Consider the following 13,711-nt stretch of genomic DNA (forward strand, 5'->3'; position numbering starts at 1 on the left):
TATCTGGGCGAAAGTCAGCTCCAGAAAGGCAACCCGATGGCGGCCTTGGCCTACAAGTCTGTCGGATGGCCTCTGTTCACAGGGGTGAAGCCCCGGTACACGGACACGTCTTCATATACGATTGCAATCGGAGCGGCGGTATGGCTATGAAATCGCAGATGAGACACTGCTTGTTATCCTCGCCTCCCTGCAACACTGAGAGCCCGCTATTTGTAACAATCCGGCATGGTGTGCGGGATAAAAGAGTTTTACGTCTTGGCTCAAGAAATTCTGACGTATCTTCTGTGAAGATCCATGCATACAACGAAAACACTCAGTATTGAAGATGCAGTAGCCTTTCAGGCCTCGTAACAATAAAATATACAAGCAAATGAGAACACTGCATGTTTTGATCTCGTGGTGAGTTCAGTTCAGTGCAGGTTTCGCGATTTAAACGAGGTCAAAATGAACTAGCCCGCAGAAGATGTGTATGCAGCCCAGGTGAGTCTAAATGACCATGGTTAGACGATTGGGAGGAAATCAATGAAGGGAGAAACATGTATAGTTTCGCTGATTCTGAAAATAAGCAAGAACGAAGCATTGTTCTTCTTTAGTTAAATCAGCAATCCTCACCAGACTCAATACGGATAGCTTCGTGGAGGAGTTCGTTCCTGTTTACTGCAGGTCCAGGTGACGTGTGTGCTCAGACTCAGGCAATTTCTAACGGTGGAGTTTATTCGAATGCACACACGAAAAACACTGGACAGAAGCCCTTCAACTGGGACAGATATAAGGAGAAAAATGAAGGGAGTATTTTCTCCCTAAGTTAAAGAATGTCGAAGTACCAAACGGGCGCATGCTTATGCGCTGGCACTCATGTGCATGCGCTTTGATTTTCTTGCCATTAAAAAATGGTGGCTCACAACTGCAGAGTTCTTTGTTCAGAAAAGACACACGCTATGCAGTTTACTGTTGCGTGTGTGTCGAATACATTCATCGCGCATTTCCTTCGTGTGTCAACTGTTTTTCTTGTTTTTCTCTGGGAGGTTGCATGCCTAGAGGCGTGCCGCAGCCTCAATCTCAATAGACGCGGGAAATTGTATCATTTGTGTTTGAATCCCTGTTCATGTGAGTCCGTATGTATATGATAAATCCACATAAGTTATCTTGTTTTTGTCTCTCTGATAAGCTTTCATGCGTGACTTGTGAAGTGCATTTCTTAGCCGACTTTAATAAACACCCTCCGTCGGTGGTTTACCTAAACACTCCACAAAATGTTTATGAATGCGGTTGGTTACCTAGCCAGTAAGGGTCGGCTTTTCCTCCCTGATCGGATTCGACAGCACCTGAACACGAGGGGGAAATTTCCGGCCTCCCGAAAGTCTGCAGTCGTTGGCGGCGCCGGTGACCTCACTGTTGATCACCGTGTCTGTGTGCTGAAAAAAACGAATTCCAGCGTCCCTGCATTCTCCTTGACAAGGCTGCGTATGTCTGCTCTAAGCGACTGTCGAAGAATTCAATGTATTTCTTCGTGTTCTTCACGAGACGGAAATGCCTTGCCACGGGACGAGGCCGCTTTTCGTTGTTGGTCTCCGGCGGTGTCAAAGCACACCAGCTCTTCATCAATACGTATGTTGGGTTCAGCCCGCTATGTTGCTTCTTGTGTTTCATCTTCGATGGATAAAGCGTCTTGTTTTGAGCTGGATTTATCTGTCTATGGTTCTTTGCCGAAAGCACTGCCAATGGGAAATGTCAGCCCTACCGCATGTAATGCACCAGTCACCCCGTCGAAAACGCACACACGTGAGAACGTCAGTCTTCCTGCCTCCTCAGTCTGTCCTAGGGAACAATTTCCTGTCAGAATTGGGGGAGAGTCTTGGTGTTTGTCGCAGCGGCGAGTCTTCTCGTCGTATGCAGACTTCGGTAAACAACTTCGGGGAAATTGCGCAACCGAACCAAAGGAGGGGAAACGAGGAAGCTATGGAGGCAACCCACCCAATCCGTCAGGTGGCAGCGCTGGCCGCGACAACGCATGTGGCGACAGACAAATCAGCACGAGCGAATCGAGCGACGTTCTTGTATCCACGACTCCGACTATTCCTGGATATTCCATTACCGGATATAAAGGTAAGGGATGGAATGGCAGAAGGTACTAATTTGTAGCTTTGAGCGCATGCCCAACTTGCCCGTCCATCTAGCGCGTTCGATATCTGCCTGGAATTCTTCGGTCAATGTGCCGGGTTCACTGTTGTTTGAGCGAAAAGAAAAACCGTCATTCTATATTGTCTTGGAATGGGCACGTTGTGGTAGGACCATTTTGCTCTCGTTTTAGTCCACCTCTAGCGGGAGCGTCATTTCACATGCACTGACAGCTCTCAAATTTCGTTACCCCCTAGGCGTCAAAACGTGCGTGTTCACGCACACAAAGATACACGACATTTGTGTGTATACGCGTTGGGTCTCGCTGCCGGTTTAGTGGTTCTCGTCCTCATATTTAATCGGTGAATTGTTCAGCCGATGTGTGGCATCATTTTGACTGTTTCTGACGTATTTATTCGCGCTTGTGTCTGCACAATTCCTGCTGTGTGGTGTCCCTACAGGCCTTGTGCAAGGATGCTCAGTAAGGTCGCGAGACGTTTTGCGAATGACCAAAGTCGTCCTCATGGTGCACCTGGGGGGCGAAATGGACGACCTCACCACTCTGATTTCCCGTGTAAAGAGAGAAGCGGTGAACCGCATGTGCGAGGCAGCCTCCGCTCGAGGAGCCAACGGTGTGGTGGGTGTACGAATAGTTAGCAGCGGGACCCACCAGAAAGTGGCTGTGGAATTCTCTGCCTATGGCACTGCTGTAACGGTGGCGAAGGACTAAAAATCCATACACTTGGGTCCGGCACATTCGACTCCACTTTCTTTTTCCTTTTTGGTGTACATTTCGTTCGATCTTTCGGTAGGTTGTTGCAAACGGGCACTGCATCAGGCAAAAATGTCGACACAGACAATTGTCAGCTTCAAGGGATACCCATACACGCGCAGCAACGCTGCTCACAGTCGTTTCCGCCGTCATCGCTGCTACGATGTACAAAGGATGTTTTATCGGGGTTAGCACGAGTCCAGACGGATCCATGTGAGGTAGGCACCTTTGCGAATGACTGCAGCAAATGCTAGTTGGCAGGACTGTAGAGGACGAAGCCTCTGACGCCTTCGCTGTTTGTTTCCTTCTTCAGTCTTTCAAACTTGTTCAACTAAGCTGGACCCAATAACGCGGTAGGGTGGGCCACGTGGGTCAGCCCCGTCGAATGACGGGAGTCGATTGCAGGACCTACTGTAAAAGTCTCAAAGTAGTGGGGCGACGATGTGCTCTTTCCGATTGACAAAAGACTATGATTTAACACGATATCTACTTGACAGCTGCCGCAGGAGCGGCGGCTACATGTTCATCTCCAGCTTCTCATCAATATTTTCACACGCATTCCATTAAGACAAGGAATATATGAGCTGACAAACATAAACGAAAATCTCCCGGAGTATAAAACAAAGCATCTCATTCAGAACTAAATCCTTACGCCTGCCTCAAGACTGCAACGGCTGGGGACGCTATTTTTGGATGTGCTCGATATCTGTCTGCATGGCAATGTTATTAATCCACCAACGACCAGCTGGTTAAACGCGGAAAAAAGTGTCAAAAAGCTTTCCCGTATGCATAATTTGCAGGTGAGTTCAGCCAGATACCCAGTTTTGTATGTTGGAATATTGCCCTCTACGGTATCAGTAAATATTTATTCCAACACTTGAAGGTCAACTCGTACAATCACGACAGATGATCTTCGGCCGCGGCCGCCGATGTCCTGTTCGAGGTTGGGCGACGCACCCCGCTGCAGTAGCAAGCTGTGAACACTTTTGCGGCATCTCGGTTAGCCTCTTTCGACTTTCAGAAGTTCCTGGGGCACAGAAGCGTGTCCTTTCACCATCTTCAGTTGTCACTTTTTTTTCTGATACAAACCGCCTCTCCATCAGCGGGAAGGCACAAGGCGCTCTGTCCGACGACCAGTTGTTGTGGTGTTTGATCAAAAACAAATGGTTATGATTGTACTGTTTTTTGTTACAAAGAATCATAGTTGCATGTAGTGTATGATCACAGTCCTAGCCCAGACAAAAGCCAATCATTTTGTTCTTGCATACGGTGGGTCTCATCATCTACCTCCTAAAGTAACGAGGCACGAAGGACTCCTTGTGAATGGGATGAGACGGCACAGTCTTTATTTGCGACAAGAAAAACAGATTTGAAGTCATGCCCTTTCTCCGCGCATTGTACACTTTAAATTGTTCGTGTGTAAAGGCATTTGGTGGGCGATCAGAGGAAGATGCATTGAATGTTGATAGCAGGTCTCTACTTGAAACGACAAAAGTGCCTCCGACCAGGTGGGGTACTGGTGCATCAAGAACTATTGTCATGAAAAGAAACCTGCGGGGTGCCGGTGGAAGTCTGTCCTAGAAAGGTGAGCTATGAGGTCGGTTTTCTCCATGTTTACCGGTTTTCTTATGGATATCTGTCAGGCTCCTAACTTGTTTTAAGGTACCCTGCCAGACAAGAGACACACACGTGGGAATGGTAGTCTAGGAACAACTTGATCTGATATTTACAAATACATCCACAACCGTTTCTCCCGATACCAACAATTACCTCTGGAAATGATCTCTTCTCTTCAGAACTCTAATGGTAACATGTGCCTCAACGCTGGATCCCTTGCGGATTCGAGGAAGTCATAGACTTACCCCGAGGGACTTGGCCTACACAGCAGTCAAAACACACACGGGACTGCTCCCATTGAAACGACTGAACACGTGAAAAGTGAATGTAGGTTATCACATGGTCGCACTTTGTTACCTGAATAGTGCAGATTATCCTGTCATACAGCCCTCCTTTACACCAGTCTACGTAACGAAACCCGTTGAACCCGTTCATCACTTTTTGTGGCGGAATGCGACGGCCGGCATAGTGAACTTTTAGCACTCGCTGAATACCATATCCACGGCACTGGCACGACGAAGCACCATATGAGTGGTCGTCTCTAGGAACGATCTGGCTCAATTTGAAATAGCCAGTTAATGCCGATGCCGGAGGGGCTCTAGGCAAATACTCTTTCGCGCTTTTAGTTGCTTACCGTAAATTTTGTTGTCAAAACAACTTGACGGTATAGCCTGTCGTCCTCGAAGGTATCGTCATCAGCAAGTCGTCGGCCGTTTACCTCAAGGTTGAACGACATATATCCTACATGGTACCTTACGAGGTGACTTAGACCCTTCCCGCACCAGCTTCTATCGACAGTCAGCAAAAGGTCGACAGTGTCTTCTTTCTGTAGGATGAAGTGAGGAATAGCAGCCTCGAAAGGCCTCTTGCTAATGTGGGCCCCTGGAATACCCGCGAGGAGAATCTGTGTACACAAATTAAGCAAATATTGGATTCAAACTCATTTTTTTGAACTGTTTCTGCCATCTCACGGGCCGAAATTAGCAAACATATTGCTAGGTTTTTGATCACATCGGAGCGAATTAATGCAGCTGAGGAAACACTTCTGCTTAACTTGAGTGTTACCGTCGTCAACAGGGCAGGCAGCCCATCCATTGAGGTGGCACTTGAAAGTGCTAGCTTGGCTTTCAGAATGAAATCATGTGTAAATTTATACATGGCATGCATCAAAGAGGAGACTTGAGTTACCGTCAGAGGCTTCGTGATTGCCGCCTGAGGAGCTGACATTTTGCAGTCGTGGGCTATCTCGAACAGCTGAAACAACATTCACAAACACAAAATATTGAGGCCTCTCATTTTTCACATGAGGTGCTGAGGTTCGCCCGCCTTGCAATTAGCTGGTCCATGAATCTCCACAACACCGAGCGAGATGCTGCCCGTAACACACAATACCTTCAGTTATTCTCAGGCAGAACGAAGAAGTGAATCCTGCGTTGTTGGGCTTCAACGTGGACATAAGAAAGGGACCTGGTATCCCACGCGAGTCACCCGACAGTCAGATAACCATGCAGATGCTTGCCGGGTTCCCAAGCTGCTGGCAGTGTTGGACTTACAAGAACTTGCAAATCTTCTTCAGTGACTTTCTGCGGTCCGGCAATGAGCGGCTCCCTGTCGCTTGTGGGCAAGATCCTTGCACTCGTTTGTGGAAACTCCTGTTGGTCTTTGAAATCGGTATTTTTGGAGAGTTTCTTATTGTTGTGTTTGCAGTTCACCTTACATTTGACACCCGTGTCTACCAGGGCTTTCAGACTTTGTTTTAGCTGAGTCCACTTTACACTCCTGGTGACAGCTACCAAAGCCGCTCCGGCTCCGACGAATTCCGGTTTCAATATGCTGCTGTCCGGTACGGAGGATACGAGCCCAAGTAGAGAGGCATCATGTTTGTCTTTTGCCGTCTTAAGTGGCTGAACATCACACAGGAAAAACATAATCACATAACTATATGCAGTGGTCTCCATTCACTGCATGGTTGCACCTGCGAGTAAAGTTAACAGTAACGTCGTTCAATGCGACTTTCGAACCACAGAGTGTCTGGCCATGTAGCGAGTTGACTCTAGATAAATATGCATTTCCTTACGTTGTACATGCTGCTAGGATGATCTACAAGCCCAGCACCGAGTTGCCCGAAAGCAACACAATAAACAAGGCATTGATCTGTTGCATACATACCAGCGGTGAATCCACCGGATCTTGCTCTCCCCCCTCGAACAAAACGGCTCACCGACGACGATGGGCAAGCTAACGTCGAAGGTATCTCCGTGCCAGAGCTCTTCGCCGCCCCTTCGCGAACTCCTTCCGTAGTTAATAAGAACGATAGAACAGCAGAATCGTATGCGTCGGTGGTCCCGTTCTTATGCGTTAACACAAAGCCGTCGCATCTAGGGAACATCCACGTTAGGAAGAGGAAGAATGCAGGTGTCGTTTTCAGCATGATGTTATCCGCCCAGGTAAACGTACGGAGGGTCAGTTTATAATTTTGGGGGCTGAAACGAACTGTGTCGCTCGTAGATCCACCAGTTGATTGTGTGCCGAAAATATCTCACATAATACGAAAACTAGGTATCTCCTGTCCTAATCTCAAGTGTAGAAGAAAACAAAAGCGCGGAGAAGCGTGATCTGGTACTGCCTAAAGCCGCCAAGAAGACAGGGAACGAGCTGCACAAGAGCAGACATGTCTGTGTCTCATGAGACTCAAACGTGGTCTGCGAGACTGCACCAAGCAATGACAGTGAACACGCTAAATCTGCAGACAACAAAAGAGTGTTTACATTTTTGCGTTTGATCTGCGACAGAAACAGTGTTTGACCCTGGAGCGTGTTTCATGGTGTCGGCTGTGACAACTGGATACCGGTCCTCTCCGTGTTGTCGAGCTAGCCAGAGTTCTAGAGTCGGATTGAAAGCAGCAGCGAACGATGCACCTACTCATGTTTACCCCGCAGCCCGCGGTAGCTAACCGCTCATGTTTTCTCTGTTGTCACGCGCGACGCGACGTAGCGCTTGCTTTTCCGACTCTTAAACGAACAGTCAAATTACTCGAGCTAGATAAGGTCGGTCTGCTTCAGCGACTAGCGCGCTTTGCAACGCTTCAGGTATCTGGCTGTCCAGTTTCCATCCTGACGCTATGTGATGATTAATAACGACATTGAAGCTTCAAGCACGTCTCAAACAAAATACGCAAGCTGCCGCTAGCTAGTCGGAAGTTGATGCGGTAGGTAAATGAGATGTTGTAGATGAGGAGACCCAGACACCATCCTGCGGGTTAGGCTGTGTACGAGTATCTGCTTGCAAAGGGAGACCGCTGGTATGCTTGACCTGTAACGCCACTGGGCTTGTCTGACGAGAACGTGACAGTCAGCGTACTAAGCATGATAAGCGGTCTCGGTCCAAAGCGACTGCCTGTGACCTTTTGCTGGTATCGAGTCGCGTAGCAATGATGCATAGCCCGGTTGCACGTCCCGGCTAAAACTCATCGAAAAAGTAATATTGACGACATTCAGTAGACATATTTGTGCCCCTCACGCTGCCTTTAACCTAATTCGAAATACTCTCGAACTTCATAAAACCGCATGGTTGTGAAACCTCATTTCGAGTGAGCACTTTTCTTTCGAAAAGTGGCAAAATCAGTTTACTTTGTGTACCTGGGGACTTAGCGATTATCGTGCACAGAGTGTTGTTCAGGTTGACCAGAGCTTCAGACACTGTAGTTGCGGCTACTGGAGCGTCAAGCCTCACGGCCCCTTGAGCGGCAAAATAGCCTCACATCACCTGCGCTTCCGTGATTCCTTTTCCCATCTGTATTCAGGATCGTTCGAAAACGCGAAAACAGGGTCATGGGCTCCAGCAACCTCAAGCATTTTGCATCGTGCCTTGCAGTTTCAGCGCACTTGTGGCACAGTTTGTAAGGATTTGTATGTTTTGATAAGCTTTCCGTTACCCGGGAGGTTCTGTAGTGCCCCTATGTACTGCAGGCCAAGCCGATGCTAGAAGAACCCGAAGTCGATGTAGTAAAATGGGTGTTTTTTGAGCAGCCGACAGGATGGAGTTCGTGATTTTTGATCTTTCTTTGACAGCCTCTGATAATGGCAAATCTCAGCAAACCTCGTAGAACTGTGGTGATGAATCATGATACATTATGCCTTCTCAGTCCGCCAAAACGAACGAGCCTGTCGCGTCATCTCCAGAAGACAAGAGGTGACTGCCGCTGCTGCTGCAGCTGTCAGTTTCTACATTGTTGCGAGCGGCATGTAAGTGCATTCGAACATCCTAAAGGCAGGCACCGAGTTTCCAGTCGCCGCAGTTGCCACTTTTATTTGCACAGGTAGAAAATTGAATCGCGGTTTCAGGTGAGTCGGTCGTTCACCACTAATGGAGTGGCACGGGTTGCTTTACTGTCCAGAAAATAAGATGTTCACCAGGTAGCAGAACATCAGACACAAACCGTGAATCTGCTGAGTTTCTTCGAAAGGGACAAAGCGGCTAGAGAAGGTTGCAGCGCAATAGCCGTTGTAATCTGCAGTACAACCGCGGGTTGTGGGCGCTTTACATGGCCCAAATCGGGGCGGTTGAGCTTCAGTGGCTACGCTGAAGCCGTTACGTCCGCCCTTTGTATGTACGTTCGTTGCAGTCTGTCCCAGTGTCTGGAAAACAGTTCCTTTACAGATACAGTAATACTAATTGCATATCACAAGGCGTACCGAGATTCTGCAACATTCCTGTGTATATGCGTAGTGTGGTTTTGCGTTTTTTCTTGACCACTACCGCATTCTGAGCCATGCTAGTGTCAACATGCGCATGGACTGCTTGGCCATTCTCACGGAAAGCAATACAAATACTGGAACCCATAGTTTCCCAGGTAAAAGCGGCAAAGTAGGGCTATGGAGGCACAAAAACGATCCGGAAGTCGCCGATAGCTTCAATTCACCTCCAGTGTCTGGCGAGCTGCCAACGGTGTCAGTGCATCTGTATTGTCAGGACTCGTATTGTTGATGTGCTATTCTCCGGAAACCAGAGAAGCTGCAACTGAACATGACGTCGCCATACACATTTTAACGCATCGTCGTTTGTTTATGGCTTCATCCTGTCAATAATTCCCTCCTGGACCACGAATACTTGTCAACCGCATGAGACATTGCTCTGTGACGTTTTGCGGGAAATGGGAAATGTCCAGCTCTAAAATACTCACATATTTTCACAGAGTTATTCTGCCGGATGCCGTATGTCTTTGGTGAGTGCTGTCAACTTCTGAGCCGCCATTCGGATTGTGAAGCGTTCAGGTTTATGTTGTTTGGTGGTGTTGGCTATAAAGAACACGCTTGCTTCTTTGATTGTGGCTGTATATGTTTCGCCATTGCGTCAGCTCTATCCAAAGCTGTTCTCAGCTTGCTGCCGCTCTGTCACGAAAGAAACTCCGGGGATCGGCATCCGGACTGTATCCTAGCCTGTACATGTGCACTGTTGCTGGCAGGAACAGTAACTAGCTTTCGTGTTCTTCAATCCTTGTTGGATTTGTAAAGCCGCGAAGCTTCGGCGACTGAGGTTCCGCATGTATGTTACATCTGAGCGGGTCATTTATTTGAGCTAAACTTGGCCACCCTTGCCGTTTACTTACCTGCGTAGTGTCTAGTGTCCGTTCTGTCGAAGAATATTTTAGCCCTGCTGCAGAGAAACGACGAATCACGTATCTTGGATCAAAGCCGTCCTCGCATTTCCCACTCTGCTTTGTATGAAACAGTTTGCTACCAAGCTCCGATCCTACCTCGCTGGTCGCACCACCATGGAGGCCGGCGTGCTAACTCCAAAAAGTCATCGATGGAGAACATGCCGGCAGAGCGAGGCCAGCACTGCTGGTAACGCCGCACAAGACTCCAGTGTTCCGAGTGAGATGTTCCAGACAACGTTGTCAAGGCTCAACGCAAGAAAGCTTCCTACAACGCCCTTACCACTGATGGATAAAGTTGTTGCTAGGTTCATGAACATTTCTCCAGAACAATGGGAACGAGTCAATTCCGCAATTGAATTCCTCAATGACCATTTCAAGGATGATTCTTTGAGCTGGCTTACGGTTCGATGGCTAGTAGCATCCCATCCAGAGCAATTTCTCCCCGCACCGTACAATTCCTACGAGGAACTCCTGGAAAATGAGAGCGAGACCAAACTTGCCATCGAAAACGCTACGAAAGAGGCAGGCCGTTGGCGTGAATCCTGTCACCGGTTGCAGGCGGAAACGAAGGCTTGGCAAAATAAGCTTAACAAGGTAGAGGCAGAGATCGCACGCCGCACTTTAGCTGCCAAAAGTGGCAGCGCTCATAATACGGCAATGGCTCGAGACACGACAGTCCGTCGTCCTGAAGCCTTACAGCCAGGTACGATGGCTGTCTCAAAGGGCTGCGAGATAGGACCCTTCCACATTCATTGTAGAAGAGCTGCTAAGTCCCAAAGGTCAAAAGGCACAGCAATTCAGAAACAAGAATCCGCTTTTGGTCAGTTTTCCACCGAAGCTGAGAGTGAACAGCGTCTTTTCCACAAGGACATAGACACGAAACAAAAGAGGAGGCTCCCTACCAAGGCAACACAGCACCCTTCGACTCATGATGAACAAGAACCATCGAGCAAGATGTTGAACCATCCCGTGCACAACTGTACCGAGCAGTATACTGGCGACACTAATTCATTCAGCGTAGCCAACATGCGGTCGAATGGGAGTAGTAGCAACATGTGCACAACGACGACTACGAAGACAACAACTACCACCAGTTATGCAACAGTAAGCACCAACGAAGGAAAAGACAGACACAGTATTTCTTCAGACAGTGTGGGTCTGAACAAGCAGGAAGGGACGGTCGTACAAAACAGCGACGATCCCGCGGTTATGGTCGAAAAGCCATCCGCCGCACAAGTACTAAATCGCGTGCAAGACATTCTTAGATGTATGAGAGGGGTCAGGTCAGAAGACGATAGAAAAACACTACCGTCTGTTGCACCATGTGGCAGCAAGGAGACAGACTCTGCACGTACTTCGACTTCTGGGCCTAATGTGGAAGTACTATATGTGCAGTACAACCAGCAGAAGGGGAGAAGAGACAGACACAGGGACATATCGGGACTCGCAGCTAATTCACCTAACGCTTCTCGCAGTCCTATGCTTTGCCAGCAGGACAGGTCAGTTCGCAAGCCGTCAACGAAACCTAGTCGCACAAAGGGATTTTCAGTGACAGCAGTGGATCGTCTGCTCGAGCTTAAACAAACCGGGAGTTTAACCGAATATTCCAACCGTTTCATGAACCAATTCAGTAAAGGAACAGATATCCCGGAATCTGTTGCAGTTCGTGTATTTTTGGAAAACCTTTTGCCCGATTTCAGAAAGCTCACAGTTGACAAACGTCCAGAGACTCTTGCCGATGCTATTCGACTCGCATACCAGGTTGAGCAGGCTATTCTAGAGAAACAGGACAGACTGCCGGGCTGTGGACACGTGCTCGGAGTTGCCATTCATCTGCAGGATTCTCCGGCTGTAGCAGGACGTTGTGGGCAGTTTGCAGTGGTCGACACAGTAGAGAACTCCCATGCGAGTCCCTGTGATGTAGAAATGGATTCCTGCATGCGGAGTAGTTCGACTGGCAACGGTGCAGATACAAACCTTCGACTTAGGTCTCAAAGGGCACGTACACCCTGCCAAACGTCAAGTGGGCACTACCATAACGTCTCCTACCATGAAGCAGCTTCATTCAAAGAACTATCTGAAGGTGTTATCCCCACCGGTTCTTCCGTATGCCTCAACAGCCATAGCAGCGACGAAGTGATGGGAGATGAGGACACGCTGCGACAACCAGCAACTTCAGACAGCAGAACAACGCCGGTGACGCGGCGCAGCACTATCGGTGGTGGCGAAGGGGAGAAAGTAGCCGAAGCAACGTTTAGTGGACTTGCAGACAATTGTACTCCTAAAGCCAGGAGGAATTCGAAATCGTCAACATCCATATGTTCTATTCAACAGCTGCAACATATCGTCCCTGGGAGTTATCGAGGAAGAACTGCCGTAAGTGTGGAACAGCCAACACGTTCGGACGAGAGAGAGAGAGCTTTCTCAACAAGCAAGCAATGTCACACGTCGGTGGTCTCGTCAGCCTCAGTGGCGCCGTTTGCCTCCTTCAAATCAAGCTCAAGCGTAACAGAAACTCAGTCAGACGATTCGTTCGTTTCGACTCTGGGGAGCTCAACTGAAAGCACCCAAGCCGTCGGAAATCTACGCACTGGCGAATCTTCCGCATCGGTGTGGCGTGGAAATGTCTCGAATTCGTCAGATGGCTGTGAAGACACACGAAGAAGCTGCAGAGCCGAAAGTGGAGAATTTTCTGATTCAAGGCACACAGGGGGAAAGGCAGGTGACGGATACAAGAAGTCCATCACCACAAGGAGGAGCAGAGGCACTCTCAACTGCACATCTCCCCCAGAAGAACTCCACAGTCCGAAAGTCGTTCGGTAGTCGAGTTGCTTTCGACAAACAGAAAAATGAAGGTGAATGAGAAGAGATGCCTACCCATAAGCAACCAAGGGGAGAAATCTAGACCCTGGAAAATACTCCTATATTGAGGGTTCAGTGCTCGCACAAAAATACACTACTACGTTCAAAGAAGCTGGTGTGTGGGCTAAACGACCGATCAACACTAGTGTGCAGTCTCCAGAACGTTATGACTGGGCGTGTGTAGATCTAATTCAAGCAACCAGGATCTGTCACAATGACTCTACGCGACTGCTACATGCAGTTGCCACATGCATACGGAAAAGAAAGAAGGTCTTGGTAGTATCCTGTTATCATCGATAAAGAGTGATACGAAGACTGAATCCAGAATCGGAGTCCTCGCCAAGGCAGGCGTGCGAACACGATATGCATGAAATTTTGAGGTGGTAGAACTGTGTTGTCCTTGTCACGTCTTAGGTACCATGTCAGCACAATAATACACAGAGAAAACGACTTCGTTTGTTCTACTTCTAAACCAAGAAGAACTTTTCGCTTGTGGTTCTGCAATGTATGGTCATGTCATGCCGGCATTAATATTGGTATTCTGGAATGCTATGTGACCACAACGGTTACCGGGAATATATGTACTTGCAACAATCCAAACTGAATTCCTAGAACAATGCCAATTCCATTGGGATTCCTTCGGAATATGAAGCGTTATGGTCGGTCCCTTGCACTACGTCACT

The 13,711-nt window shown here is 48.3% G+C and overlaps 3 protein-coding genes across 3 annotated transcripts; 2 read left to right on the plus strand and 1 right to left on the minus strand.

Annotated features, from left to right (window-relative positions):
* The first annotated feature begins 881 nt into the window (after positions 1-881).
* Positions 882-4,027, plus strand: TGME49_211300 (DUF74 family protein, putative). The gene is made up of 2 exons (XM_002371224.2): positions 882-2,106; positions 2,580-4,027. The coding sequence occupies exons 1-2, from the start codon at positions 1,254-1,256 to the stop codon at positions 2,846-2,848; spliced, it is 1,122 nt and encodes a 373-aa protein (XP_002371265.2). The 5' UTR covers positions 882-1,253; the 3' UTR covers positions 2,849-4,027.
* On the minus strand, positions 3,867-7,339 carry ROP15 (rhoptry protein ROP15). Its single transcript, XM_018779533.1, has 6 exons — positions 6,729-7,339; positions 6,061-6,411; positions 5,696-5,761; positions 5,142-5,411; positions 4,753-4,767; positions 3,867-4,557 (listed from the first exon to the last, which is right to left on the minus strand). Exons 1-6 carry the CDS (start codon positions 6,936-6,938, stop codon positions 4,468-4,470), a joined length of 1,002 nt encoding a protein of 333 aa, XP_018637974.1. The 5' UTR covers positions 6,939-7,339; the 3' UTR covers positions 3,867-4,467.
* Positions 7,340-7,549: 210 nt separating this feature from the next.
* TGME49_211280 (hypothetical protein) lies at positions 7,550-13,674 on the plus strand. The gene is made up of 2 exons (XM_018779532.1): positions 7,550-8,751; positions 10,239-13,674. The coding sequence occupies exons 1-2, from the start codon at positions 8,587-8,589 to the stop codon at positions 12,987-12,989; spliced, it is 2,916 nt and encodes a 971-aa protein (XP_018637973.1). The 5' UTR covers positions 7,550-8,586; the 3' UTR covers positions 12,990-13,674.
* Positions 13,675-13,711: the final 37 nt, after the last annotated feature.

This window comes from Toxoplasma gondii, chromosome IV, assembly GCF_000006565.2.
Source record: "Toxoplasma gondii ME49 chromosome IV, whole genome shotgun sequence".
Taxonomy (NCBI): domain Eukaryota; phylum Apicomplexa; class Conoidasida; order Eucoccidiorida; family Sarcocystidae; genus Toxoplasma; species Toxoplasma gondii.